The sequence below is a fragment of the Hydra viridissima genome, unplaced genomic scaffold, assembly GCF_058129835.1.
Source record: "Hydra viridissima isolate aposymbiotic clone 2 unplaced genomic scaffold, HvirCarnegie_v1 scaffold_5, whole genome shotgun sequence".
NCBI classification, from domain to species: Eukaryota; Metazoa; Cnidaria; class Hydrozoa; order Anthoathecata; family Hydridae; genus Hydra; species Hydra viridissima.
Genome location: NW_028324304.1, coordinates 248,472 through 274,726, shown reverse-complemented (window position 1 = coordinate 274,726; position 26,255 = coordinate 248,472). Strand labels below are relative to the sequence as shown.

Here is a 26,255-nt window from a genome sequence, read left to right as displayed (position 1 = left end):
TTTTTGGCTACGGGAAAAGAGAGCGCGTTTGTCTCGCCTCTACAATTTCTGCTTTTTTAAACACTTCAAAGACAGGTCGACGTAGTGGAATTCCGAAAAGAAACTTTTCTGCTCTGTTTGCGAACGGATAAAAGCGTTAAATGCGAAAACGCGCGTTAAAAACAAGGCAGTTTGTTTTGGTTTTTTTTTTTTTTGTTTTTTTGGTTCAGATGGCTTTTTGACGAAGGACCGTTGCGATTGGTTGTTTGACGAAGATGTTTCCATCTATGTAGGGTAAAAGTCGCGCTTCCAGCGCATAATAAAAACAAAAAGAAACGCAAAAAGACAGTAATTGAACTTCAAACAATTTTAATCATGTCTGGTCGCGGTAAAGGAGGAAAAGGACTTGGAAAAGGAGGCGCAAAGCGTCATCGCAAGATTTTACGTGATAACATCCAAGGAATCACAAAGCCCGCCATACGTCGTCTAGCTCGTCGCGGTGGTGTTAAGCGTATCTCTGGACTTATCTACGAGGAGACTCGAGGCGTTCTAAAAGTCTTTTTGGAAAACGTTATTCGCGACGCTGTAACATACACAGAGCATGCCAAGAGAAAGACAGTCACCGCTATGGACGTTGTCTACGCATTAAAAAGACAAGGTCGCACATTGTACGGCTTTGGTGGTTAAAAGGGGAACACCTCAGCAATCAAAAACGGCTATTTTTATAGCCACACATCTGTTTTAAACGTTAATAGGCAATCTAGAACTTGAACGCTGCACCGCGATAAGCAGAGGGGGTGTGTAAAAACGGTTTAGTTTACCAGTTTCAGTTTGTTTCAATCGAAATGAAAAGCAATTGAATTGATTTCTAAGTAATGTTTTTTAGCGAGGCATAGTTTAACTGAGTGTTTAGAGTAGACGCTTGACACATAAAGTGTTTTGCTCACCATCATCGGGCTAGAAAGGTGATTTTTATCTAAAGCGCTGCTTTAAGTCTGATTTCCTAAAGATGCGCGCAATACATTTGAAAAAAAAAAGAAAAAAGAAAAAAGGAGCAAAAGTGTGGTAGTAGCAGCAAATAATAACGATGGGTGGGTCATAAGGGCTAAGGTTTTGATCAAAAGCAAAAAGGTGGCGCTCAAGTAGTTGTTGAAAGATTTTCTCACGCGTTTACCTACTGTAATAACTTTTTGTATCCAAAGTGGATGCAAAAGCTATACGTTTAAACATCAAAAAAAGCAAGTCTAGAAAAGCGCTCGCTCTTTAGACGCGGTGTCGCAATTTAAAACGAGCAAACAATGGCTGCCTAGCTATTGCATTTTAAGTACTTTCTCTCTACTACAATTTAAGGCGTTCTAATGCGTACAATGCTTTTACAAGATGTGTGGCTATGAAAATAGCCGTTTAGATAGCGCTCCATCTATTTACTGCTGGTGTACTTAGTAACAGCCTTGGTGCCTTCGCTCACTGCGTGTTTGGCCAACTCACCGGGAAGTAAGAGGCGCACAGCTGTTTGAATTTCACGCGAAGAGATGGTTGATTTCTTGTTTTGGAGGGCTAGTCGTGAAGCTTCTGAAGCGATTCTTTCAAAAATGTCGTTGACGAAAGAATTCATGATGCTCATCGCTTTGGAAGAAACACCAACATCAGGGTGAACTTGCTTCAAGACGTTGTAAATGTAAATGGCGTAGGATTCTCGCCTCTTTCTCTTGCGCTTTTTGTCTCCAGTACCAGCGATCTTGCCGCCTTTCTTACCAGCGCGTTTTTCCCCCTTTTTGGCCACCTTGGGCGCTTGTTTTCCTCCGGCCTTTGGAGCGTCAGACATGTCGACGAGTTTTAGAGAATTGAAATTTGAAATTACAAGCAACCGAATCACTTCCTATATAAAGCGCAGTTGTGGTCTCCAATTCGAGAACATTTCTGTTTCTCGCAAGCTCATTGGTTCTTCAAAGATTAACTAATTTGCGCATTGTTTGACGGAGTTTTTCTATTCGTTAAAAAAAGTGCAGTTCGAGACCAAATGTTTTTGATAAGAAAAAGGAATTTTGTAAGTTGATTTCAAAGCGCGCACAAATATCTCTAGGTTGTCTCTCGTTGTTTCTCAGTGTAAGAAATTAAAATGTCAGGACGTGGAAAAGGAGGAAAAGCTAAAGCCAAGGCAAAGACTCGATCGTTCAGAGCCGGACTTCAGTTTCCAGTCGGTCGTGTTCACCGATTTTTGCGCAAAGGACACTACGCCAATCGCATCGGTTCAGGCGCACCTGTCTATTTAGCTGCTGTTTTGGAGTATCTCTCCGCCGAAATTTTGGAGTTGGCCGGTAACGCTGCTCGTGACAATAAGAAAGCTAGAATCATTCCTCGACACTTACAGTTAGCTGTTCGCAATGACGAAGAGTTGAACAAGTTGTTGTCAGGTGTTACTATAGCCAGTGGCGGTGTGCTGCCAAACATACAAGCCGTTTTGCTTCCCAAGAAGAACGAAAAGGTTCCAAAACCAGCAGCCAAATAAACGGTACTCTGAACACAAGATAAAAAATAAAGGCTATTTTCATAGCCACACATCTGTTAAAAACATGACGGCATGAGCTTAAACACACTAAGGAGAATATAAAGAAGTGTGTGTGTGTGTGTGTGTGTGTGTGTGTGTGTGTGTGTGTGTGTGTAAGGAAGGGAGGGGAGGGGGGTTCAAAATCTCTTTTTAAAGCTGTTAGGGGATAAAAAGAGCACACGCATCCCGTTACAAAAAAATACATGGTGGGGTTTACACGCCATCTTTGAAACGTTTTAAGTTATAACCTGAGGGAGAAAAAACAGTTCGGTTACCTCACAGGTCACGTGCATGTTCAAGATTCCAAGTTTTGAAAGGATCCAACGTAACTTGAATAAAAAGTGAACACGCACGTGCCCAGATTGGCGACCATCTATAGGCTGTAGGAAAATAACAAAGAAGATTTAAGCGCCTCCGTAAGAATTTAGCTCCCTTAGGATTTCAGCAAAAAAGTATATTTAGCGGAGAAAAAAACAAAGAGCGAGGTTAAGCAGCAGTGACGGCATTAGCATCAGCAGCAGCAACAAAAACAAAACAAAACAAAAAAAAACAAACAAAAAAGCGGCAGCACGAAAAAAAAAAAAAAAAAAAAAAATTTCCGTTTTTTACACTTGCGTGTTTGTCTGTGTGTAATCCTTAATTGCATGGTTTTTTGTTGTTGGTTTTACCTTGTCATTTTTCTTCTGCGCACGTTCTCTTGGTCAGTAGTTTTTTGAAATGCGAAAAAAAACGTCAACGAAAAGAAGTGAACGGGTCATTGCACGTCATGTCTAACAAACAAGAGGGGTAAAGACAAAGACGTCCGCTGTCGAAAACTCATACATACTCCAAGCTGACACACTCTTGAGACACTTCGAAATAAAGCAAATGATCAAAGTCATAACACTTGACAAAGTCGAAACAAAAATCACAGCATGCGCAGACAACCCTTTATTTTACATTAAAGGAAAAAAACGTAAAGCTAGAACTAAACATTCCTTCAATTAAAACACGTCAAACTTGCGACGGGCACAAAACTCAACATATAACAAAGTTACGACGCTCTAGTTCTTTTACATTTTGTTTTCTAAATGACCCGTCCCTAAAACCCCGGAAAGAATAAAACGCGACAGTCGAGAAGTTGGCCAATACCTTTTTTCACAGTAACTATCAGGTGTTTCTCGCAACGTCGGATGGGTTGCTGAAACCTTAAAAAAGAACTTTAAAAAGCTTGTGGGGTAGCGTTAGTTCTCATGCTATTTTAACAAAGTACTAAAACTTTAGTTAAAGTAATAAGATTTTACAAAGTAGCTACATTTTAATTATTGTCCTCATTTATCGTCATCTATCGTCATTTTTCACGTATCTGCCTAACTTAGTACCTAACAAACTAACTAAGATACAAACTAACTAACTGAATGACTAACTAACTGACTGACTAACCAACTAACTGACTGACTGACTAACTAACTAACTGACTGACTAACTAACTAACTAACTAACTGATTGACTAACTAACTAACTAACTAACCAACTAACTAACTAACTAACTAACTAACTAACTAACTAACTAACTAACTAACTAACTAACTAACTAACTAACTAACTAACTAACTAACTAACTAACTAACTAACTAACTAACTAACTAACTAAATAACTAACTAACTAACTAACTAACCAACTAACTCACTGAGAGACTAACTAACTAACTAACTAACTAACTGACTAACTAACTAACTGACTAACTAACTAACTAACTAACTAACTAACTAACTAACTAACTAACTAACTAACTAACTAACTAACTAACTAACTAACTAACTAACTAACTAACTAACTAACTAACTAACTAACTAACTAACTAAGTAGCTTACTTTGTATTTGTTTTTCAATTATGAACGAGTTCCTTGCAAGATAGATATTTCTGTTGCATTTGTTAGCCTTTATTTTTAGCAAAAATAAAATTCCAACTGGTGCTTTTCTAATGTCAAGGACCTCGCTAAGGCTAAAGCAGCTAAGCCTAATGGTTATGATGTTATAAAGCGGAGAAAAATGAACTTTTCTGAAAATGAAAAAACGAGAGATGGAATTGATCTGCAATAACTTCGGTTGTGAACACCTTATAACTGATGCCTCGCGCGATTTTAATAACTTTGCATCATGCAAAAGCCGCCAAATTCACTTTTCACGAGTGTTAAAGTGTCATTTTTGAAATGCCAGTTATGAGCGCATGAAATCAAAAGCGAAATTTGCACTTTGAAAAGCAAACGGAAATGTAGAGCATCTTTTAAAATCGCCATATTCTAATTCAGTTTTGCCTTTATGAACTTGAACAAAAGTTGCATGCCTTCCCAAGACTGCACAATTGTAAAGAAAACACCAAGCTTCGCTCGAACGATGACTATGAAGACGAAGAACCGAATGGACCCCGTATTGTGCATTCGTCACTCATTCTCTTATCTCCTCAAACGTTTTTTTACCGTTACCTTCCATAATGAATTTTATTTTTTATTTATTTTTTTTTTTTACGATGTCCAGAACTTTCAGGTTGCTAAGTTTTTCCTTTTTTTCTAGTGTCCGCGACTTTATATATGTTGACTGCGTTATCGCAGTTTTAGCCTTCGATCGTTTTTGTTAACGAACACGAATAAGCACAACATAGTGTTCCTTTTTCATGGAATGTTCTTTGTTGTGTCTCTGTGTTTAGAAAAAGAATTGGTCTGAACTAAAAATCGTCGTTAGTACGCGTTGCTAACGCATTAAATATTCCAGCAATCGCGCGTGTTTGTGCCCTTCGCCTCTATTGAGTTTGTATGGTACCAAATGCTTAGAAGAGATTGGCATAAGCTTTTTTGGGAAGCCATATGGTTCAGTTTCTTGATGAAATTAAGCTGCTTTGTCCAGAGTAAGTAGCGCTGATGTTATTTGGCCATGCGCGCACTCGATTGCTTTTAAAGACTATTTTTTCGATGTTTTGATGCGATACCTTTCGCTTCTAACATGCTGTGGCACCGAAACGCCGCAATTTACAAAGCGTCACTATTCTTTAGAAGATTTCAAAACTAATGAAGCTTTAAGAGAGCGAGAGACGCGAGCTGTGGAGGTTTGCCTGTCAACACGAAAACACACTTTGCAGTCTGACGGTGGAGCAAAAAAAAAAAAAAAAAAAGTCTCCTCGACAGTCCGCATAAAACTCCGCTTGAAAAATAAAAACATCTAAACATCTAGAAGTTTTATAAAAACGAACGCAACGTTTCTCTGAAACACGACAAAAAAAAAATGACTGAAGCTGCATCTCCGAAAAAGGCCACAAAGAAGTCTGCGCCTAAAAAGCCTGCTGATCATGCTCCCTACAAGGCGATGATTGTCGATGCTATTAATTCGCTTAAAGAACGCAAAGGGTCGTCAAGACAAGCTATCGCCAAGCACGTCAAGGCCAACAACAAGGTGGGTGAAAACGTCGATTCGCAAGTCAAGATTAATTTAAAGCGCATGGTGGTTGCTGGCGAGCTCGTACAAGTGAAAGGAACTGGCGCGTCGGGTTCTTTTAGAATTGCAGCTAAGCCCAAACCGTTAAAGAAGCCTGCTGCAGTCGCCAAGAAGCACAAAAAAGAAGCCAAAGAAGTAAAGAAGCCTGCTGAAAAGAAGAGCACGCCAAAAAAGAAAGCTGCGTCAGTGAAAAAAGTCGCACAAAAAGAGAAAGTGAAAAAAGCTACTCCTAAGAAAAAAGTGACTCCCGCAAAAAAGAGCGCCCAGAAACCGGTTGCTAAAAAGCCCGCAGTAAAGAAAGTGAAAGCGACACCTAAGAAGAAAGCTGCAGCCAAGAAAACCATCGCAAAAGTGGAAAAGAAATAACCTAACCTACCCCGCTTTTTGTCAAACGGCTATTTTCATAGCCACACATCTTTCTAAAAACAAAGTTCCAGGCGTAGAACTTGTTTACTTTGTGTTTGTTTGTTTGTTGTTTTTTTTTTTTGTTTTGTTTTGTTTTAAGGCACTAAGCCGACAACGTTTTTAACAGATTTGTGGCTATGAAAATAGCCGTTTTGTTTAGAAGCACCATTTTTTAAGCTCGCTCTCCTCTGATTCTTCTCGCCAACTGAATGTCTTTTGGCATAATAGTGACACGCTTTGCATGGATGGCGCACAAGTTGGTATCTTCGAAGAGACCCACTAAGTAGGCTTCTGAAGCTTCTTGTAAGGCCATGACGGCGGTGCTTTGGAAACGCAAGTCAGTCTTGAAATCTTGAGCTATTTCGCGAACCAATCGCTGGAAGGGTAGTTTTCTGATTAGGAGCTCTGTCGATTTTTGGTATCTTCGGATCTCTCTCAAAGCTACGGTACCGGGTCGGTATCTGTGGGGTTTCTTTACTCCGCCGGTAGCCGGGGCACTCTTTCTTGCTGCTTTTGTTGCCAGCTGCTTTCTCGGTGCTTTACCGCCGGTAGATTTTCTAGCTGTTTGTTTTGTGCGGGCCATTGTAAGTTACGCTTACACTTATCAGTTTAAGTTGAACTTTTGAAGTTTTTCAATTTAACGCGTTTTGTTGACATTTTTAGACTTTGCCGCGACTTAAAGCTGCATTCTGATTGGTGCTAAGAAAGTGCTCTTTGATTGGTTCAAGTACAAATGCAAAATAAGGCATTAAGGCCACGTAGGCGTGTTTTTTGGCTACGGGAAAAGAGAGCGCGTTTGTCTCGCCTCTACAATTTCTGCTTTTTTAAACACTTCAAAGACAGGTCGACGTAGTGGAATTCCGAAAAGAAACTTTTCTGCTCTGTTTGCGAACGGATAAAAGCGTTAAATGCGAAAACGCGCGTTAAAAACAAGGCAGTTTGTTTTGGTTTTTTTTTTTTTTTGTTTTTTTGGTTCAGATGGCTTTTTGACGAAGGACCGTTGCGATTGGTTGTTTGACGAAGATGTTTCCATCTATGTAGGGTAAAAGTCGCGCTTCCAGCGCATAATAAAAACAAAAAGAAACGCAAAAAGACAGTAATTGAACTTCAAACAATTTTAATCATGTCTGGTCGCGGTAAAGGAGGAAAAGGACTTGGAAAAGGAGGCGCAAAGCGTCATCGCAAGATTTTACGTGATAACATCCAAGGAATCACAAAGCCCGCCATACGTCGTCTAGCTCGTCGCGGTGGTGTTAAGCGTATCTCTGGACTTATCTACGAGGAGACTCGAGGCGTTCTAAAAGTCTTTTTGGAAAACGTTATTCGCGACGCTGTAACATACACAGAGCATGCCAAGAGAAAGACAGTCACCGCTATGGACGTTGTCTACGCATTAAAAAGACAAGGTCGCACATTGTACGGCTTTGGTGGTTAAAAGGGGAACACCTCAGCAATCAAAAACGGCTATTTTTATAGCCACACATCTGTTTTAAACGTTAATAGGCAATCTAGAACTTGAACGCTGCACCGCGATAAGCAGAGGGGGTGTGTAAAAACGGTTTAGTTTACCAGTTTCAGTTTGTTTCAATCGAAATGAAAAGCAATTGAATTGATTTCTAAGTAATGTTTTTTAGCGAGGCATAGTTTAACTGAGTGTTTAGAGTAGACGCTTGACACATAAAGTGTTTTGCTCACCATCATCGGGCTAGAAAGGTGATTTTTATCTAAAGCGCTGCTTTAAGTCTGATTTCCTAAAGATGCGCGCAATACATTTGAAAAAAAAAAGAAAAAAGAAAAAAGGAGCAAAAGTGTGGTAGTAGCAGCAAATAATAACGATGGGTGGGTCATAAGGGCTAAGGTTTTGATCAAAAGCAAAAAGGTGGCGCTCAAGTAGTTGTTGAAAGATTTTCTCACGCGTTTACCTACTGTAATAACTTTTTGTATCCAAAGTGGATGCAAAAGCTATACGTTTAAACATCAAAAAAAGCAAGTCTAGAAAAGCGCTCGCTCTTTAGACGCGGTGTCGCAATTTAAAACGAGCAAACAATGGCTGCCTAGCTATTGCATTTTAAGTACTTTCTCTCTACTACAATTTAAGGCGTTCTAATGCGTACAATGCTTTTACAAGATGTGTGGCTATGAAAATAGCCGTTTAGATAGCGCTCCATCTATTTACTGCTGGTGTACTTAGTAACAGCCTTGGTGCCTTCGCTCACTGCGTGTTTGGCCAACTCACCGGGAAGTAAGAGGCGCACAGCTGTTTGAATTTCACGCGAAGAGATGGTTGATTTCTTGTTTTGGAGGGCTAGTCGTGAAGCTTCTGAAGCGATTCTTTCAAAAATGTCGTTGACGAAAGAATTCATGATGCTCATCGCTTTGGAAGAAACACCAACATCAGGGTGAACTTGCTTCAAGACGTTGTAAATGTAAATGGCGTAGGATTCTCGCCTCTTTCTCTTGCGCTTTTTGTCTCCAGTACCAGCGATCTTGCCGCCTTTCTTACCAGCGCGTTTTTCCCCCTTTTTGGCCACCTTGGGCGCTTGTTTTCCTCCGGCCTTTGGAGCGTCAGACATGTCGACGAGTTTTAGAGAATTGAAATTTGAAATTACAAGCAACCGAATCACTTCCTATATAAAGCGCAGTTGTGGTCTCCAATTCGAGAACATTTCTGTTTCTCGCAAGCTCATTGGTTCTTCAAAGATTAACTAATTTGCGCATTGTTTGACGGAGTTTTTCTATTCGTTAAAAAAAGTGCAGTTCGAGACCAAATGTTTTTGATAAGAAAAAGGAATTTTGTAAGTTGATTTCAAAGCGCGCACAAATATCTCTAGGTTGTCTCTCGTTGTTTCTCAGTGTAAGAAATTAAAATGTCAGGACGTGGAAAAGGAGGAAAAGCTAAAGCCAAGGCAAAGACTCGATCGTTCAGAGCCGGACTTCAGTTTCCAGTCGGTCGTGTTCACCGATTTTTGCGCAAAGGACACTACGCCAATCGCATCGGTTCAGGCGCACCTGTCTATTTAGCTGCTGTTTTGGAGTATCTCTCCGCCGAAATTTTGGAGTTGGCCGGTAACGCTGCTCGTGACAATAAGAAAGCTAGAATCATTCCTCGACACTTACAGTTAGCTGTTCGCAATGACGAAGAGTTGAACAAGTTGTTGTCAGGTGTTACTATAGCCAGTGGCGGTGTGCTGCCAAACATACAAGCCGTTTTGCTTCCCAAGAAGAACGAAAAGGTTCCAAAACCAGCAGCCAAATAAACGGTACTCTGAACACAAGATAAAAAATAAAGGCTATTTTCATAGCCACACATCTGTTAAAAACATGACGGCATGAGCTTAAACACACTAAGGAGAATATAAAGAAGTGTGTGTGTGTGTGTGTGTGTGTGTGTGTGTGTGTGTGTGTGTGTGTGTGTGTGTGTGTGTGTGTGTAAGGAAGGGAGGGGAGGGGGGTTCAAAATCTCTTTTTAAAGCTGTTAGGGGATAAAAAGAGCACACGCATCCCGTTACAAAAAAATACATGGTGGGGTTTACACGCCATCTTTGAAACGTTTTAAGTTATAACCTGAGGGAGAAAAAACAGTTCGGTTACCTCACAGGTCACGTGCATGTTCAAGATTCCAAGTTTTGAAAGGATCCAACGTAACTTGAATAAAAAGTGAACACGCACGTGCCCAGATTGGCGACCATCTATAGGCTGTAGGAAAATAACAAAGAAGATTTAAGCGCCTCCGTAAGAATTTAGCTCCCTTAGGATTTCAGCAAAAAAGTATATTTAGCGGAGAAAAAAACAAAGAGCGAGGTTAAGCAGCAGTGACGGCATTAGCATCAGCAGCAGCAACAAAAACAAAACAAAACAAAAAAAAACAAACAAAAAAGCGGCAGCACGAAAAAAAAAAAAAAAAAAAAAAATTTCCGTTTTTTACACTTGCGTGTTTGTCTGTGTGTAATCCTTAATTGCATGGTTTTTTGTTGTTGGTTTTACCTTGTCATTTTTCTTCTGCGCACGTTCTCTTGGTCAGTAGTTTTTTGAAATGCGAAAAAAAACGTCAACGAAAAGAAGTGAACGGGTCATTGCACGTCATGTCTAACAAACAAGAGGGGTAAAGACAAAGACGTCCGCTGTCGAAAACTCATACATACTCCAAGCTGACACACTCTTGAGACACTTCGAAATAAAGCAAATGATCAAAGTCATAACACTTGACAAAGTCGAAACAAAAATCACAGCATGCGCAGACAACCCTTTATTTTACATTAAAGGAAAAAAACGTAAAGCTAGAACTAAACATTCCTTCAATTAAAACACGTCAAACTTGCGACGGGCACAAAACTCAACATATAACAAAGTTACGACGCTCTAGTTCTTTTACATTTTGTTTTCTAAATGACCCGTCCCTAAAACCCCGGAAAGAATAAAACGCGACAGTCGAGAAGTTGGCCAATACCTTTTTTCACAGTAACTATCAGGTGTTTCTCGCAACGTCGGATGGGTTGCTGAAACCTTAAAAAAGAACTTTAAAAAGCTTGTGGGGTAGCGTTAGTTCTCATGCTATTTTAACAAAGTACTAAAACTTTAGTTAAAGTAATAAGATTTTACAAAGTAGCTACATTTTAATTATTGTCCTCATTTATCGTCATCTATCGTCATTTTTCACGTATCTGCCTAACTTAGTACCTAACAAACTAACTAAGATACAAACTAACTAACTGAATGACTAACTAACTGACTGACTAACCAACTAACTGACTGACTGACTAACTAACTAACTGACTGACTAACTAACTAACTAACTAACTGATTGACTAACTAACTAACTAACTAACCAACTAACTAACTAACTAACTAACTAACTAACTAACTAACTAACTAACTAACTAACTAACTAACTAACTAACTAACTAACTAACTAACTAACTAACTAACTAACTAACTAAATAACTAACTAACTAACTAACTAACCAACTAACTCACTGAGAGACTAACTAACTAACTAACTAACTAACTAACTAACTAACTAACTAACTAACTAACTAACTAACTAACTAACTAACTAACTAACTAACTAACTAACTAACTAACTAAATAACTAACTAACTAACTAACTAACCAACTAACTCACTGAGAGACTAACTAACTAACTAACTAACTAACTGACTAACTAACTAACTGACTAACTAACTAACTAACTAACTAACTAACTAACTAACTAACTAACTAACTAACTAACTAACTAACTAACTAACTAACTAACTAACTAACTAACTAACTAACTAACTAACTAACTAACTAACTAAGTAGCTTACTTTGTATTTGTTTTTCAATTATGAACGAGTTCCTTGCAAGATAGATATTTCTGTTGCATTTGTTAGCCTTTATTTTTAGCAAAAATAAAATTCCAACTGGTGCTTTTCTAATGTCAAGGACCTCGCTAAGGCTAAAGCAGCTAAGCCTAATGGTTATGATGTTATAAAGCGGAGAAAAATGAACTTTTCTGAAAATGAAAAAACGAGAGATGGAATTGATCTGCAATAACTTCGGTTGTGAACACCTTATAACTGATGCCTCGCGCGATTTTAATAACTTTGCATCATGCAAAAGCCGCCAAATTCACTTTTCACGAGTGTTAAAGTGTCATTTTTGAAATGCCAGTTATGAGCGCATGAAATCAAAAGCGAAATTTGCACTTTGAAAAGCTAACGGAAATGTAGAGCATCTTTTAAAATCGCCATATTCTAATTCAGTTTTGCCTTTATGAACTTGAACAAAAGTTGCATGCCTTCCCAAGACTGCACAATTGTAAAGAAAACACCAAGCTTCGCTCGAACGATGACTATGAAGACGAAGAACCGAATGGACCCCGTATTGTGCATTCGTCACTCATTCTCTTATCTCCTCAAACGTTTTTTTACCGTTACCTTCCATAATGAATTTTATTTTTTATTTATTTTTTTTTTTTACGATGTCCAGAACTTTCAGGTTGCTAAGTTTTTCCTTTTTTTCTAGTGTCCGCGACTTTATATATGTTGACTGCGTTATCGCAGTTTTAGCCTTCGATCGTTTTTGTTAACGAACACGAATAAGCACAACATAGTGTTCCTTTTTCATGGAATGTTCTTTGTTGTGTCTCTGTGTTTAGAAAAAGAATTGGTCTGAACTAAAAATCGTCGTTAGTACGCGTTGCTAACGCATTAAATATTCCAGCAATCGCGCGTGTTTGTGCCCTTCGCCTCTATTGAGTTTGTATGGTACCAAATGCTTAGAAGAGATTGGCATAAGCTTTTTTGGGAAGCCATATGGTTCAGTTTCTTGATGAAATTAAGCTGCTTTGTCCAGAGTAAGTAGCGCTGATGTTATTTGGCCATGCGCGCACTCGATTGCTTTTAAAGACTATTTTTTCGATGTTTTGATGCGATACCTTTCGCTTCTAACATGCTGTGGCACCGAAACGCCGCAATTTACAAAGCGTCACTATTCTTTAGAAGATTTCAAAACTAATGAAGCTTTAAGAGAGCGAGAGACGCGAGCTGTGGAGGTTTGCCTGTCAACACGAAAACACACTTTGCAGTCTGACGGTGGAGCAAAAAAAAAAAAAAAAAAGTCTCCTCGACAGTCCGCATAAAACTCCGCTTGAAAAATAAAAACATCTAAACATCTAGAAGTTTTATAAAAACGAACGCAACGTTTCTCTGAAACACGACAAAAAAAAAATGACTGAAGCTGCATCTCCGAAAAAGGCCACAAAGAAGTCTGCGCCTAAAAAGCCTGCTGATCATGCTCCCTACAAGGCGATGATTGTCGATGCTATTAATTCGCTTAAAGAACGCAAAGGGTCGTCAAGACAAGCTATCGCCAAGCACGTCAAGGCCAACAACAAGGTGGGTGAAAACGTCGATTCGCAAGTCAAGATTAATTTAAAGCGCATGGTGGTTGCTGGCGAGCTCGTACAAGTGAAAGGAACTGGCGCGTCGGGTTCTTTTAGAATTGCAGCTAAGCCCAAACCGTTAAAGAAGCCTGCTGCAGTCGCCAAGAAGCACAAAAAAGAAGCCAAAGAAGTAAAGAAGCCTGCTGAAAAGAAGAGCACGCCAAAAAAGAAAGCTGCGTCAGTGAAAAAAGTCGCACAAAAAGAGAAAGTGAAAAAAGCTACTCCTAAGAAAAAAGTGACTCCCGCAAAAAAGAGCGCCCAGAAACCGGTTGCTAAAAAGCCCGCAGTAAAGAAAGTGAAAGCGACACCTAAGAAGAAAGCTGCAGCCAAGAAAACCATCGCAAAAGTGGAAAAGAAATAACCTAACCTACCCCGCTTTTTGTCAAACGGCTATTTTCATAGCCACACATCTTTCTAAAAACAAAGTTCCAGGCGTAGAACTTGTTTACTTTGTGTTTGTTTGTTTGTTGTTTTTTTTTTTTGTTTTGTTTTGTTTTAAGGCACTAAGCCGACAACGTTTTTAACAGATTTGTGGCTATGAAAATAGCCGTTTTGTTTAGAAGCACCATTTTTTAAGCTCGCTCTCCTCTGATTCTTCTCGCCAACTGAATGTCTTTTGGCATAATAGTGACACGCTTTGCATGGATGGCGCACAAGTTGGTATCTTCGAAGAGACCCACTAAGTAGGCTTCTGAAGCTTCTTGTAAGGCCATGACGGCGGTGCTTTGGAAACGCAAGTCAGTCTTGAAATCTTGAGCTATTTCGCGAACCAATCGCTGGAAGGGTAGTTTTCTGATTAGGAGCTCTGTCGATTTTTGGTATCTTCGGATCTCTCTCAAAGCTACGGTACCGGGTCGGTATCTGTGGGGTTTCTTTACTCCGCCGGTAGCCGGGGCACTCTTTCTTGCTGCTTTTGTTGCCAGCTGCTTTCTCGGTGCTTTACCGCCGGTAGATTTTCTAGCTGTTTGTTTTGTGCGGGCCATTGTAAGTTACGCTTACACTTATCAGTTTAAGTTGAACTTTTGAAGTTTTTCAATTTAACGCGTTTTGTTGACATTTTTAGACTTTGCCGCGACTTAAAGCTGCATTCTGATTGGTGCTAAGAAAGTGCTCTTTGATTGGTTCAAGTACAAATGCAAAATAAGGCATTAAGGCCACGTAGGCGTGTTTTTTGGCTACGGGAAAAGAGAGCGCGTTTGTCTCGCCTCTACAATTTCTGCTTTTTTAAACACTTCAAAGACAGGTCGACGTAGTGGAATTCCGAAAAGAAACTTTTCTGCTCTGTTTGCGAACGGATAAAAGCGTTAAATGCGAAAACGCGCGTTAAAAACAAGGCAGTTTGTTTTCGTTTTTTTTTTTTTTTGTTTTTTTGGTTCAGATGGCTTTTTGACGAAGGACCGTTGCGATTGGTTGTTTGACGAAGATGTTTCCATCTATGTAGGGTAAAAGTCGCGCTTCCAGCGCATAATAAAAACAAAAAGAAACGCAAAAAGACAGTAATTGAACTTCAAACAATTTTAATCATGTCTGGTCGCGGTAAAGGAGGAAAAGGACTTGGAAAAGGAGGCGCAAAGCGTCATCGCAAGATTTTACGTGATAACATCCAAGGAATCACAAAGCCCGCCATACGTCGTCTAGCTCGTCGCGGTGGTGTTAAGCGTATCTCTGGACTTATCTACGAGGAGACTCGAGGCGTTCTAAAAGTCTTTTTGGAAAACGTTATTCGCGACGCTGTAACATACACAGAGCATGCCAAGAGAAAGACAGTCACCGCTATGGACGTTGTCTACGCATTAAAAAGACAAGGTCGCACATTGTACGGCTTTGGTGGTTAAAAGGGGAACACCTCAGCAATCAAAAACGGCTATTTTTATAGCCACACATCTGTTTTAAACGTTAATAGGCAATCTAGAACTTGAACGCTGCACCGCGATAAGCAGAGGGGGTGTGTAAAAACGGTTTAGTTTACCAGTTTCAGTTTGTTTCAATCGAAATGAAAAGCAATTGAATTGATTTCTAAGTAATGTTTTTTAGCGAGGCATAGTTTAACTGAGTGTTTAGAGTAGACGCTTGACACATAAAGTGTTTTGCTCACCATCATCGGGCTAGAAAGGTGATTTTTATCTAAAGCGCTGCTTTAAGTCTGATTTCCTAAAGATGCGCGCAATACATTTGAAAAAAAAAAGAAAAAAGAAAAAAGGAGCAAAAGTGTGGTAGTAGCAGCAAATAATAACGATGGGTGGGTCATAAGGGCTAAGGTTTTGATCAAAAGCAAAAAGGTGGCGCTCAAGTAGTTGTTGAAAGATTTTCTCACGCGTTTACCTACTGTAATAACTTTTTGTATCCAAAGTGGATGCAAAAGCTATACGTTTAAACATCAAAAAAAGCAAGTCTAGAAAAGCGCTCGCTCTTTAGACGCGGTGTCGCAATTTAAAACGAGCAAACAATGGCTGCCTAGCTATTGCATTTTAAGTACTTTCTCTCTACTACAATTTAAGGCGTTCTAATGCGTACAATGCTTTTACAAGATGTGTGGCTATGAAAATAGCCGTTTAGATAGCGCTCCATCTATTTACTGCTGGTGTACTTAGTAACAGCCTTGGTGCCTTCGCTCACTGCGTGTTTGGCCAACTCACCGGGAAGTAAGAGGCGCACAGCTGTTTGAATTTCACGCGAAGAGATGGTTGATTTCTTGTTTTGGAGGGCTAGTCGTGAAGCTTCTGAAGCGATTCTTTCAAAAATGTCGTTGACGAAAGAATTCATGATGCTCATCGCTTTGGAAGAAACACCAACATCAGGGTGAACTTGCTTCAAGACGTTGTAAATGTAAATGGCGTAGGATTCTCGCCTCTTTCTCTTGCGCTTTTTGTCTCCAGTACCAGCGATCTTGCCGCCTTTCTTACCAGCGCGTTTTTCCCCCTTTTTGGCCACCTTGGGCGCTTGTTTTCCTCCGGCCTTTGGAGCGTCAGACATGTCGACGAGTTTTAGAGAATTGAAATTTGAAATTACAAGCAACCGAATCACTTCCTATATAAAGCGCAGTTGTGGTCTCCAATTCGAGAACATTTCTGTTTCTCGCAAGCTCATTGGTTCTTCAAAGATTAACTAATTTGCGCATTGTTTGACGGAGTTTTTCTATTCGTTAAAAAAAGTGCAGTTCGAGACCAAATGTTTTTGATAAGAAAAAGGAATTTTGTAAGTTGATTTCAAAGCGCGCACAAATATCTCTAGGTTGTCTCTCGTTGTTTCTCAGTGTAAGAAATTAAAATGTCAGGACGTGGAAAAGGAGGAAAAGCTAAAGCCAAGGCAAAGACTCGATCGTTCAGAGCCGGACTTCAGTTTCCAGTCGGTCGTGTTCACCGATTTTTGCGCAAAGGACACTACGCCAATCGCATCGGTTCAGGCGCACCTGTCTATTTAGCTGCTGTTTTGGAGTATCTCTCCGCCGAAATTTTGGAGTTGGCCGGTAACGCTGCTCGTGACAATAAGAAAGCTAGAATCATTCCTCGACACTTACAGTTAGCTGTTCGCAATGACGAAGAGTTGAACAAGTTGTTGTCAGGTGTTACTATAGCCAGTGGCGGTGTGCTGCCAAACATACAAGCCGTTTTGCTTCCCAAGAAGAACGAAAAGGTTCCAAAACCAGCAGCCAAATAAACGGTACTCTGAACACAAGATAAAAAATAAAGGCTATTTTCATAGCCACACATCTGTTAAAAACATGACGGCATGAGCTTAAACACACTAAGGAGAATATAAAGAAGTGTGTGTGTGTGTGTGTGTGTGTGTGTGTGTGTGTGTGTGTGTGTGTGTGTGTGTGTGTAAGGAAGGGAGGGGAGGGGGGTTCAAAATCTCTTTTTAAAGCTGTTAGGGGATAAAAAGAGCACACGCATCCCGTTACAAAAAAATACATGGTGGGGTTTACACGCCATCTTTGAAACGTTTTAAGTTATAACCTGAGGGAGAAAAAACAGTTCGGTTACCTCACAGGTCACGTGCATGTTCAAGATTCCAAGTTTTGAAAGGATCCAACGTAACTTGAATAAAAAGTGAACACGCACGTGCCCAGATTGGCGACCATCTATAGGCTGTAGGAAAATAACAAAGAAGATTTAAGCGCCTCCGTAAGAATTTAGCTCCCTTAGGATTTCAGCAAAAAAGTATATTTAGCGGAGAAAAAAACAAAGAGCGAGGTTAAGCAGCAGTGACGGCATTAGCATCAGCAGCAGCAACAAAAACAAAACAAAACAAAAAAAAACAAACAAAAAAGCGGCAGCACGAAAAAAAAAAAAAAAAAAAAAAATTTCCGTTTTTTACACTTGCGTGTTTGTCTGTGTGTAATCCTTAATTGCATGGTTTTTTGTTGTTGGTTTTACCTTGTCATTTTTCTTCTGCGCACGTTCTCTTGGTCAGTAGTTTTTTGAAATGCGAAAAAAAACGTCAACGAAAAGAAGTGAACGGGTCATTGCACGTCATGTCTAACAAACAAGAGGGGTAAAGACAAAGACGTCCGCTGTCGAAAACTCATACATACTCCAAGCTGACACACTCTTGAGACACTTCGAAATAAAGCAAATGATCAAAGTCATAACACTTGACAAAGTCGAAACAAAAATCACAGCATGCGCAGACAACCCTTTATTTTACATTAAAGGAAAAAAACGTAAAGCTAGAACTAAACATTCCTTCAATTAAAACACGTCAAACTTGCGACGGGCACAAAACTCAACATATAACAAAGTTACGACGCTCTAGTTCTTTTACATTTTGTTTTCTAAATGACCCGTCCCTAAAACCCCGGAAAGAATAAAACGCGACAGTCGAGAAGTTGGCCAATACCTTTTTTCACAGTAACTATCAGGTGTTTCTCGCAACGTCGGATGGGTTGCTGAAACCTTAAAAAAGAACTTTAAAAAGCTTGTGGGGTAGCGTTAGTTCTCATGCTATTTTAACAAAGTACTAAAACTTTAGTTAAAGTAATAAGATTTTACAAAGTAGCTACATTTTAATTATTGTCCTCATTTATCGTCATCTATCGTCATTTTTCACGTATCTGCCTAACTTAGTACCTAACAAACTAACTAAGATACAAACTAACTAACTGAATGACTAACTAACTGACTGACTAACCAACTAACTGACTGACTGACTAACTAACTAACTGACTGACTAACTAACTAACTAACTAACTGATTGACTAACTAACTAACTAACTAACCAACTAACTAACTAACTAACTAACTAACTAACTAACTAACTAACTAACTAACTAACTAACTAACTAACTAACTAACTAACTAACTAACTAACTAACTAACTAACTAAATAACTAACTAACTAACTAACTAACCAACTAACTCACTGAGAGACTAACTAACTAACTAACTAACTAACTGACTAACTAACTAACTGACTAACTAACTAACTAACTAACTAACTAACTAACTAACTAACTAACTAACTAACTAACTAACTAACTAACTAACTAACTAACTAACTAACTAACTAAGTAGCTTACTTTGTATTTGTTTTTCAATTATGAACGAGTTCCTTGCAAGATAGATATTTCTGTTGCATTTGTTAGCCTTTATTTTTAGCAAAAATAAAATTCCAACTGGTGCTTTTCTAATGTCAAGGACCTCGCTAAGGCTAAAGCAGCTAAGCCTAATGGTTATGATGTTATAAAGCGGAGAAAAATGAACTTTTCTGAAAATGAAAAAACGAGAGATGGAATTGATCTGCAATAACTTCGGTTGTGAACACCTTATAACTGATGCCTCGCGCGATTTTAATAACTTTGCATCATGCAAAAGCCGCCAAATTCACTTTTCACGAGTGTTAAAGTGTCATTTTTGAAATGCCAGTTATGAGCGCATGAAATCAAAAGCGAAATTTGCACTTTGAAAAGCAAACGGAAATGTAGAGCATCTTTTAAAATCGCCATATTCTAATTCAGTTTTGCCTTTATGAACTTGAACAAAAGTTGCATGCCTTCCCAAGACTGCACAATTGTAAAGAAAACACCAAGCTTCGCTCGAACGATGACTATGAAGACGAAGAACCGAATGGACCCCGTATTGTGCATTCGTCACTCATTCTCTTATCTCCTCAAACGTTTTTTTACCGTTACCTTCCATAATGAATTTTATTTTTTATTTATTTTTTTTTTTTACGATGTCCAGAACTTTCAGGTTGCTAAGTTTTTCCTTTTTTTCTAGTGTCCGCGACTTTATATATGTTGACTGCGTTATCGCAGTTTTAGCCTTCGATCGTTTTTGTTAACGAACACGAATAAGCACAACATAGTGTTCCTTTTTCATGGAATGTTCTTTGTTGTGTCTCTGTGTTTAGAAAAAGAATTGGTCTGAACTAAAAATCGTCGTTAGTACGCGTTGCTAACGCATTAAATATTCCAGCAATCGCGCGTGTTTGTGCCCTTCGCCTCTATTGAGTTTGTATGGTACCAAATGCTTAGAAGAGATTGGCATAAGCTTTTTTGGGAAGCCATATGGTTCAGTTTCTTGATGAAATTAAGCTGCTTTGTCCAGAGTAAGTAGCGCTGATGTTATTTGGCCATGCGCGCACTCGATTGCTTTTAAAGACTATTTTTTCGATGTTTTGATGCGATACCTTTCGCTTCTAACATGCTGTGGCACCGAAACGCCGCAATTTACAAAGCGTCACTATTCTTTAGAAGATTTCAAAACTAATGAAGCTTTAAGAGAGCGAGAGACGCGAGCTGTGGAGGTTTGCCTGTCAACACGAAAACACACTTTGCAGTCTGACGGTGGAGCAAAAAAAAAAAAAAAAAAGTCTCCTCGACAGTCCGCATAAAACTCCGCTTGAAAAATAAAAACATCTAAACATCTAGAAGTTTTATAAAAACGAACGCAACGTTTCTCTGAAACACGACAAAAAAAAAATGACTGAAGCTGCATCTCCGAAAAAGGCCACAAAGAAGTCTGCGCCTAAAAAGCCTGCTGATCATGCTCCCTACAAGGCGATGATTGTCGATGCTATTAATTCGCTTAAAGAACGCAAAGGGTCGTCAAGACAAGCTATCGCCAAGCACGTCAAGGCCAACAACAAGGTGGGTGAAAACGTCGATTCGCAAGTCAAGATTAATTTAAAGCGCATGGTGGTTGCTGGCGAGCTCGTACAAGTGAAAGGAACTGGCGCGTCGGGTTCTTTTAGAATTGCAGCTAAGCCCAAACCGTTAAAGAAGCCTGCTGCAGTCGCCAAGAAGCACAAAAAAGAAGCCAAAGAAGTAAAGAAGCCTGCTGAAAAGAAGAGCACGCCAAAAAAGAAAGCTGCGTCAGTGAAAAAAGTCGCACAAAAAGAGAAAGTGAAAAAAGCTACTCCTAAGAAAAAAGTGACTCCCGCAAAAAAGAGCGCCCAGAAACCGGTTGCTAAAAAGCCCGCAGTAAAGAAAGTGAAAGCGACACCTAAGAAGAAAGCTGCAGCCAAGAAAACCATCGCAAAAGTGGAAAAGAAATAACCTAACCTACCCCGCTTTTTGTCAAACGGCTATTTTCATAGCCACACATCTTTCTAAAAACAAAGTTCCAGGCGTAGAACTTGTTTACTTTGTGTTTGTTTGTTTGTTGTTTTTTTTTTTTGTTTTGTTTTGTTTTAAGGCACTAAGCCGACAACGTTTTTAACAGATTTGTGGCTATGAAAATAGCCGTTTTGTTTAGAAGCACCATTTTTTAAGCTCGCTCTCCTCTGATTCTTCTCGCCAACTGAATGTCTTTTGGCATAATAGTGACACGCTTTGCATGGATGGCGCACAAGTTGGTATCTTCGAAGAGACCCACTAAGTAGGCTTCTGAAGCTTCTTGTAAGGCCATGACGGCGGTGCTTTGGAAACGCAAGTCAGTCTTGAAATCTTGAGCTATTTCGCGAACCAATCGCTGGAAGGGTAGTTTTCTGATTAGGAGCTCTGTCGATTTTTGGTATCTTCGGATCTCTCTCAAAGCTACGGTACCGGGTCGGTATCTGTGGGGTTTCTTTACTCCGCCGGTAGCCGGGGCACTCTTTCTTGCTGCTTTTGTTGCCAGCTGCTTTCTCGGTGCTTTACCGCCGGTAGATTTTCTAGCTGTTTGTTTTGTGCGGGCCATTGTAAGTTACGCTTACACTTATCAGTTTAAGTTGAACTTTTGAAGTTTTTCAATTTAACGCGTTTTGTTGACATTTTTAGACTTTGCCGCGACTTAAAGCTGCATTCTGATTGGTGCTAAGAAAGTGCTCTTTGATTGGTTCAAGTACAAATGCAAAATAAGGCATTAAGGCCACGTAGGCGTGTTTTTTGGCTACGGGAAAAGAGAGCGCGTTTGTCTCGCCTCTACAATTTCTGCTTTTTTAAACACTTCAAAGACAGGTCGACGTAGTGGAATTCCGAAAAGAAACTTTTCTGCTCTGTTTGCGAACGGATAAAAGCGTTAAATGCGAAAACGCGCGTTAAAAACAAGGCAGTTTGTTTTCGTTTTTTTTTTTTTTTGTTTTTTTGGTTCAGATGGCTTTTTGACGAAGGACCGTTGCGATTGGTTGTTTGACGAAGATGTTTCCATCTATGTAGGGTAAAAGTCGCGCTTCCAGCGCATAATAAAAACAAAAAGAAACGCAAAAAGACAGTAATTGAACTTCAAACAATTTTAATCATGTCTGGTCGCGGTAAAGGAGGAAAAGGACTTGGAAAAGGAGGCGCAAAGCGTCATCGCAAGATTTTACGTGATAACATCCAAGGAATCACAAAGCCCGCCATACGTCGTCTAGCTCGTCGCGGTGGTGTTAAGCGTATCTCTGGACTTATCTACGAGGAGACTCGAGGCGTTCTAAAAGTCTTTTTGGAAAACGTTATTCGCGACGCTGTAACATACACAGAGCATGCCAAGAGAAAGACAGTCACCGCTATGGACGTTGTCTACGCATTAAAAAGACAAGGTCGCACATTGTACGGCTTTGGTGGTTAAAAGGGGAACACCTCAGCAATCAAAAACGGCTATTTTTATAGCCACACATCTGTTTTAAACGTTAATAGGCAATCTAGAACTTGAACGCTGCACCGCGATAAGCAGAGGGGGTGTGTAAAAACGGTTTAGTTTACCAGTTTCAGTTTGTTTCAATCGAAATGAAAAGCAATTGAATTGATTTCTAAGTAATGTTTTTTAGCGAGGCATAGTTTAACTGAGTGTTTAGAGTAGACGCTTGACACATAAAGTGTTTTGCTCACCATCATCGGGCTAGAAAGGTGATTTTTATCTAAAGCGCTGCTTTAAGTCTGATTTCCTAAAGATGCGCGCAATACATTTGAAAAAAAAAAGAAAAAAGAAAAAAGGAGCAAAAGTGTGGTAGTAGCAGCAAATAATAACGATGGGTGGGTCATAAGGGCTAAGGTTTTGATCAAAAGCAAAAAGGTGGCGCTCAAGTAGTTGTTGAAAGATTTTCTCACGCGTTTACCTACTGTAATAACTTTTTGTATCCAAAGTGGATGCAAAAGCTATACGTTTAAACATCAAAAAAAGCAAGTCTAGAAAAGCGCTCGCTCTTTAGACGCGGTGTCGCAATTTAAAACGAGCAAACAATGGCTGCCTAGCTATTGCATTTTAAGTACTTTCTCTCTACTACAATTTAAGGCGTTCTAATGCGTACAATGCTTTTACAAGATGTGTGGCTATGAAAATAGCCGTTTAGATAGCGCTCCATCTATTTACTGCTGGTGTACTTAGTAACAGCCTTGGTGCCTTCGCTCACTGCGTGTTTGGCCAACTCACCGGGAAGTAAGAGGCGCACAGCTGTTTGAATTTCACGCGAAGAGATGGTTGATTTCTTGTTTTGGAGGGCTAGTCGTGAAGCTTCTGAAGCGATTCTTTCAAAAATGTCGTTGACGAAAGAATTCATGATGCTCATCGCTTTGGAAGAAACACCAACATCAGGGTGAACTTGCTTCAAGACGTTGTAAATGTAAATGGCGTAGGATTCTCGCCTCTTTCTCTTGCGCTTTTTGTCTCCAGTACCAGCGATCTTGCCGCCTTTCTTACCAGCGCGTTTTTCCCCCTTTTTGGCCACCTTGGGCGCTTGTTTTCCTCCGGCCTTTGGAGCGTCAGACATGTCGACGAGTTTTAGAGAATTGAAATTTGAAATTACAAGCAACCGAATCACTTCCTATATAAAGCGCAGTTGTGGTCTCCAATTCGAGAACATTTCTGTTTCTCGCAAGCTCATTGGTTCTTCAAAGATTAACTAATTTGCGCATTGTTTGACGGAGTTTTTCTATTCGTTAAAATTTCTATTCGTTAAAAAAAGTGCAGTTCGAGACCAAATGTTTTTGATAAGAAAAAGGAATTTTGTAAGTTGATTTCAAAGCGCGCACAAATATCTCTAGGTTGTCTCTCGTTGTTTCTCAGTGTAAGAAATTAAAATGTCAGGACGTGGAAAAGGAGGAAAAGCTAAAGCCAAGGCAAAGACTCGATCGTTCAGAGCCGGACTTCAGTTTCCAGTCGGTCGTGTTCACCGATTTTTGCGCAAAGGACACTACGCCAATCGCATCGGTTCAGGCGCACCTGTCTATTTAGCTGCTGTTTTGGAGTATCTCTCCGCCGAAATTTTGGAGTTGGCCGGTAACGCTGCTCGTGACAATAAGAAAGCTAGAATCATTCCTCGACACTTACAGTTAGCTGTTCGCAATGACGAAGAGTTGAACAAGTTGTTGTCAGGTGTTACTATAGCCAGTGGCGGTGTGCTGCCAAACATACAAGCCGTTTTGCTTCCCAAGAAGAACGAAAAGGTTCCAAAACCAGCAGCCAAATAAACGGTACTCTGAACACAAGATAAAAAATAAAGGCTATTTTCATAGCCACACATCTGTTAAAAACATGACGGCATGAGCTTAAACACACTAAGGAGAATATAAAGAAGTGTGTGTGTGTGTGTGTGTGTGTGTGTGTGTGTGTGTGTGTGTGTGTGTGTGTGTGTGTAAGGAAGGGAGGGGAGGGGGGTTCAAAATCTCTTTTTAAAGCTGTTAGGGGATAAAAAGAGCACACGCATCCCGTTACAAAAAAATACATGGTGGGGTTTACACGCCATCTTTGAAACGTTTTAAGTTATAACCTGAGGGAGAAAAAACAGTTCGGTTACCTCACAGGTCACGTGCATGTTCAAGATTCCAAGTTTTGAAAGGATCCAACGTAACTTGAATAAAAAGTGAACACGCACGTGCCCAGATTGGCGACCATCTATAGGCTGTAGGAAAATAACAAAGAAGATTTAAGCGCCTCCGTAAGAATTTAGCTCCCTTAGGATTTCAGCAAAAAAGTATATTTAGCGGAGAAAAAAACAAAGAGCGAGGTTAAGCAGCAGTGACGGCATTAGCATCAGCAGCAGCAACAAAAACAAAACAAAACAAAAAAAAACAAACAAAAAAGCGGCAGCACGAAAAAAAAAAAAAAAAAAAAAAATTTCCGTTTTTTACACTTGCGTGTTTGTCTGTGTGTAATCCTTAATTGCATGGTTTTTTGTTGTTGGTTTTACCTTGTCATTTTTCTTCTGCGCACGTTCTCTTGGTCAGTAGTTTTTTGAAATGCGAAAAAAAACGTCAACGAAAAGAAGTGAACGGGTCATTGCACGTCATGTCTAACAAACAAGAGGGGTAAAGACAAAGACGTCCGCTGTCGAAAACTCATACATACTCCAAGCTGACACACTCTTGAGACACTTCGAAATAAAGCAAATGATCAAAGTCATAACACTTGACAAAGTCGAAACAAAAATCACAGCATGCGCAGACAACCCTTTATTTTACATTAAAGGAAAAAAACGTAAAGCTAGAACTAAACATTCCTTCAATTAAAACACGTCAAACTTGCGACGGGCACAAAACTCAACATATAACAAAGTTACGACGCTCTAGTTCTTTTACATTTTGTTTTCTAAATGACCCGTCCCTAAAACCCCGGAAAGAATAAAACGCGACAGTCGAGAAGTTGGCCAATACCTTTTTTCACAGTAACTATCAGGTGTTTCTCGCAACGTCGGATGGGTTGCTGAAACCTTAAAAAAGAACTTTAAAAAGCTTGTGGGGTAGCGTTAGTTCTCATGCTATTTTAACAAAGTACTAAAACTTTAGTTAAAGTAATAAGATTTTACAAAGTAGCTACATTTTAATTATTGTCCTCATTTATCGTCATCTATCGTCATTTTTCACGTATCTGCCTAACTTAGTACCTAACAAACTAACTAAGATACAAACTAACTAACTGAATGACTAACTAACTGACTGACTAACCAACTAACTGACTGACTGACTAACTAACTAACTGACTGACTAACTAACTAACTAACTAACTGATTGACTAACTAACTAACTAACTAACCAACTAACTAACTAACTAACTAACTAACTAACTAACTAACTAACTAACTAACTAACTAACTAACTAACTAACTAACTAACTAACTAACTAACTAACTAACTAACTAAATAACTAACTAACTAACTAACTAACCAACTAACTCACTGAGAGACTAACTAACTAACTAACTAACTAACTGACTAACTAACTAACTGACTAACTAACTAACTAACTAACTAACTAACTAACTAACTAACTAACTAACTAACTAACTAACTAACTAACTAACTAACTAACTAACTAACTAACTAAGTAGCTTACTTTGTATTTGTTTTTCAATTATGAACGAGTTCCTTGCAAGATAGATATTTCTGTTGCATTTGTTAGCCTTTATTTTTAGCAAAAATAAAATTCCAACTGGTGCTTTTCTAATGTCAAGGACCTCGCTAAGGCTAAAGCAGCTAAGCCTAATGGTTATGATGTTATAAAGCGGAGAAAAATGAACTTTTCTGAAAATGAAAAAACGAGAGATGGAATTGATCTGCAATAACTTCGGTTGTGAACACCTTATAACTGATG

The 26,255-nt window shown here is 39.4% G+C and overlaps 14 protein-coding genes and 4 pseudogenes across 14 annotated transcripts; 11 read left to right on the top strand and 7 right to left on the bottom strand.

Annotated features, from left to right (window-relative positions):
* The first annotated feature begins 354 nt into the window (after positions 1 to 354).
* On the top strand, positions 355 to 666 carry LOC149887446 (histone H4). The gene has a single exon (XM_090088317.1). It carries the CDS (start codon positions 355 to 357, stop codon positions 664 to 666), a length of 312 nt encoding a protein of 103 aa, XP_089944443.1.
* Positions 667 to 1,399: 733 nt separating this feature from the next.
* LOC149887445 (late histone H2B.L4 pseudogene) lies at positions 1,400 to 1,804 on the bottom strand (annotated as a pseudogene).
* Positions 1,805 to 2,098: 294 nt separating this feature from the next.
* LOC149887444 (histone H2A, orphon) lies at positions 2,099 to 2,488 on the top strand. Its single transcript, XM_090086638.1, has one exon. The coding sequence runs from the start codon at positions 2,099 to 2,101 to the stop codon at positions 2,486 to 2,488; it is 390 nt and encodes a 129-aa protein (XP_089942764.1).
* A 2,524-nt stretch (positions 2,489 to 5,012) lies between these two features.
* On the top strand, positions 5,013 to 7,019 carry LOC149887442 (histone H1.0-A-like). The gene has a single exon (XM_090087574.1). It carries the CDS (start codon positions 5,787 to 5,789, stop codon positions 6,360 to 6,362), a length of 576 nt encoding a protein of 191 aa, XP_089943700.1. The 5' UTR covers positions 5,013 to 5,786; the 3' UTR covers positions 6,363 to 7,019.
* On the bottom strand, positions 6,574 to 6,984 carry LOC149887443 (histone H3). The gene has a single exon (XM_090087575.1). It carries the CDS (start codon positions 6,982 to 6,984, stop codon positions 6,574 to 6,576), a length of 411 nt encoding a protein of 136 aa, XP_089943701.1.
* Positions 7,020 to 7,524: 505 nt separating the features above from the next.
* Positions 7,525 to 7,836, top strand: LOC149887441 (histone H4). Its single transcript, XM_090088318.1, has one exon. The coding sequence runs from the start codon at positions 7,525 to 7,527 to the stop codon at positions 7,834 to 7,836; it is 312 nt and encodes a 103-aa protein (XP_089944444.1).
* Positions 7,837 to 8,569: 733 nt separating this feature from the next.
* On the bottom strand, positions 8,570 to 8,974 carry LOC149887440 (late histone H2B.L4 pseudogene; annotated as a pseudogene).
* Positions 8,975 to 9,268: 294 nt separating this feature from the next.
* LOC149887439 (histone H2A, orphon) lies at positions 9,269 to 9,658 on the top strand. Its single transcript, XM_090086640.1, has one exon. It carries the CDS (start codon positions 9,269 to 9,271, stop codon positions 9,656 to 9,658), a length of 390 nt encoding a protein of 129 aa, XP_089942766.1.
* A 3,427-nt stretch (positions 9,659 to 13,085) lies between these two features.
* LOC149887438 (histone H1.0-A-like) lies at positions 13,086 to 13,687 on the top strand. The gene has a single exon (XM_090087611.1). It carries the CDS (start codon positions 13,112 to 13,114, stop codon positions 13,685 to 13,687), a length of 576 nt encoding a protein of 191 aa, XP_089943737.1. The 5' UTR covers positions 13,086 to 13,111.
* A 211-nt stretch (positions 13,688 to 13,898) lies between these two features.
* On the bottom strand, positions 13,899 to 14,309 carry LOC149887437 (histone H3). Its single transcript, XM_090087610.1, has one exon. The coding sequence runs from the start codon at positions 14,307 to 14,309 to the stop codon at positions 13,899 to 13,901; it is 411 nt and encodes a 136-aa protein (XP_089943736.1).
* A 540-nt stretch (positions 14,310 to 14,849) lies between these two features.
* Positions 14,850 to 15,161, top strand: LOC149887436 (histone H4). Its single transcript, XM_090088319.1, has one exon. It carries the CDS (start codon positions 14,850 to 14,852, stop codon positions 15,159 to 15,161), a length of 312 nt encoding a protein of 103 aa, XP_089944445.1.
* Positions 15,162 to 15,894: 733 nt separating this feature from the next.
* LOC149887435 (late histone H2B.L4 pseudogene) lies at positions 15,895 to 16,299 on the bottom strand (annotated as a pseudogene).
* A 294-nt stretch (positions 16,300 to 16,593) lies between these two features.
* Positions 16,594 to 16,983, top strand: LOC149887434 (histone H2A, orphon). Its single transcript, XM_090086646.1, has one exon. It carries the CDS (start codon positions 16,594 to 16,596, stop codon positions 16,981 to 16,983), a length of 390 nt encoding a protein of 129 aa, XP_089942772.1.
* Positions 16,984 to 20,248: 3,265 nt separating this feature from the next.
* On the top strand, positions 20,249 to 20,824 carry LOC149887433 (histone H1.0-A-like). Its single transcript, XM_090087923.1, has one exon. The coding sequence runs from the start codon at positions 20,249 to 20,251 to the stop codon at positions 20,822 to 20,824; it is 576 nt and encodes a 191-aa protein (XP_089944049.1).
* A 211-nt stretch (positions 20,825 to 21,035) lies between these two features.
* Positions 21,036 to 21,446, bottom strand: LOC149887432 (histone H3). Its single transcript, XM_090088169.1, has one exon. It carries the CDS (start codon positions 21,444 to 21,446, stop codon positions 21,036 to 21,038), a length of 411 nt encoding a protein of 136 aa, XP_089944295.1.
* Positions 21,447 to 21,986: 540 nt separating this feature from the next.
* On the top strand, positions 21,987 to 22,298 carry LOC149887431 (histone H4). The gene has a single exon (XM_090088321.1). The coding sequence runs from the start codon at positions 21,987 to 21,989 to the stop codon at positions 22,296 to 22,298; it is 312 nt and encodes a 103-aa protein (XP_089944447.1).
* Positions 22,299 to 23,031: 733 nt separating this feature from the next.
* On the bottom strand, positions 23,032 to 23,436 carry LOC149887430 (late histone H2B.L4 pseudogene; annotated as a pseudogene).
* Positions 23,437 to 23,746: 310 nt separating this feature from the next.
* Positions 23,747 to 24,136, top strand: LOC149887429 (histone H2A, orphon). Its single transcript, XM_090086647.1, has one exon. It carries the CDS (start codon positions 23,747 to 23,749, stop codon positions 24,134 to 24,136), a length of 390 nt encoding a protein of 129 aa, XP_089942773.1.
* Positions 24,137 to 26,255: the final 2,119 nt, after the last annotated feature.

Excerpts from the sequence above, each read along its gene's own strand:
- LOC149887437 (XM_090087610.1), bottom strand. The coding sequence starts at position 14,309 with ATGGCCCGCACAAAACAAACAGCTAGAAAATCTACCGGCGGTAAAGCA.
- LOC149887443 (XM_090087575.1), bottom strand. The coding sequence starts at position 6,984 with ATGGCCCGCACAAAACAAACAGCTAGAAAATCTACCGGCGGTAAAGCA.
- LOC149887434 (XM_090086646.1), top strand. The coding sequence starts at position 16,594 with ATGTCAGGACGTGGAAAAGGAGGAAAAGCTAAAGCCAAGGCAAAGACT.
- LOC149887436 (XM_090088319.1), top strand. The coding sequence starts at position 14,850 with ATGTCTGGTCGCGGTAAAGGAGGAAAAGGACTTGGAAAAGGAGGCGCA.
- LOC149887446 (XM_090088317.1), top strand. The coding sequence starts at position 355 with ATGTCTGGTCGCGGTAAAGGAGGAAAAGGACTTGGAAAAGGAGGCGCA.
- LOC149887439 (XM_090086640.1), top strand. The coding sequence starts at position 9,269 with ATGTCAGGACGTGGAAAAGGAGGAAAAGCTAAAGCCAAGGCAAAGACT.
- LOC149887429 (XM_090086647.1), top strand. The coding sequence starts at position 23,747 with ATGTCAGGACGTGGAAAAGGAGGAAAAGCTAAAGCCAAGGCAAAGACT.
- LOC149887444 (XM_090086638.1), top strand. The coding sequence starts at position 2,099 with ATGTCAGGACGTGGAAAAGGAGGAAAAGCTAAAGCCAAGGCAAAGACT.
- LOC149887441 (XM_090088318.1), top strand. The coding sequence starts at position 7,525 with ATGTCTGGTCGCGGTAAAGGAGGAAAAGGACTTGGAAAAGGAGGCGCA.
- LOC149887433 (XM_090087923.1), top strand. The coding sequence starts at position 20,249 with ATGACTGAAGCTGCATCTCCGAAAAAGGCCACAAAGAAGTCTGCGCCT.
- LOC149887431 (XM_090088321.1), top strand. The coding sequence starts at position 21,987 with ATGTCTGGTCGCGGTAAAGGAGGAAAAGGACTTGGAAAAGGAGGCGCA.
- LOC149887438 (XM_090087611.1), top strand. The coding sequence starts at position 13,112 with ATGACTGAAGCTGCATCTCCGAAAAAGGCCACAAAGAAGTCTGCGCCT.
- LOC149887442 (XM_090087574.1), top strand. The coding sequence starts at position 5,787 with ATGACTGAAGCTGCATCTCCGAAAAAGGCCACAAAGAAGTCTGCGCCT.
- LOC149887432 (XM_090088169.1), bottom strand. The coding sequence starts at position 21,446 with ATGGCCCGCACAAAACAAACAGCTAGAAAATCTACCGGCGGTAAAGCA.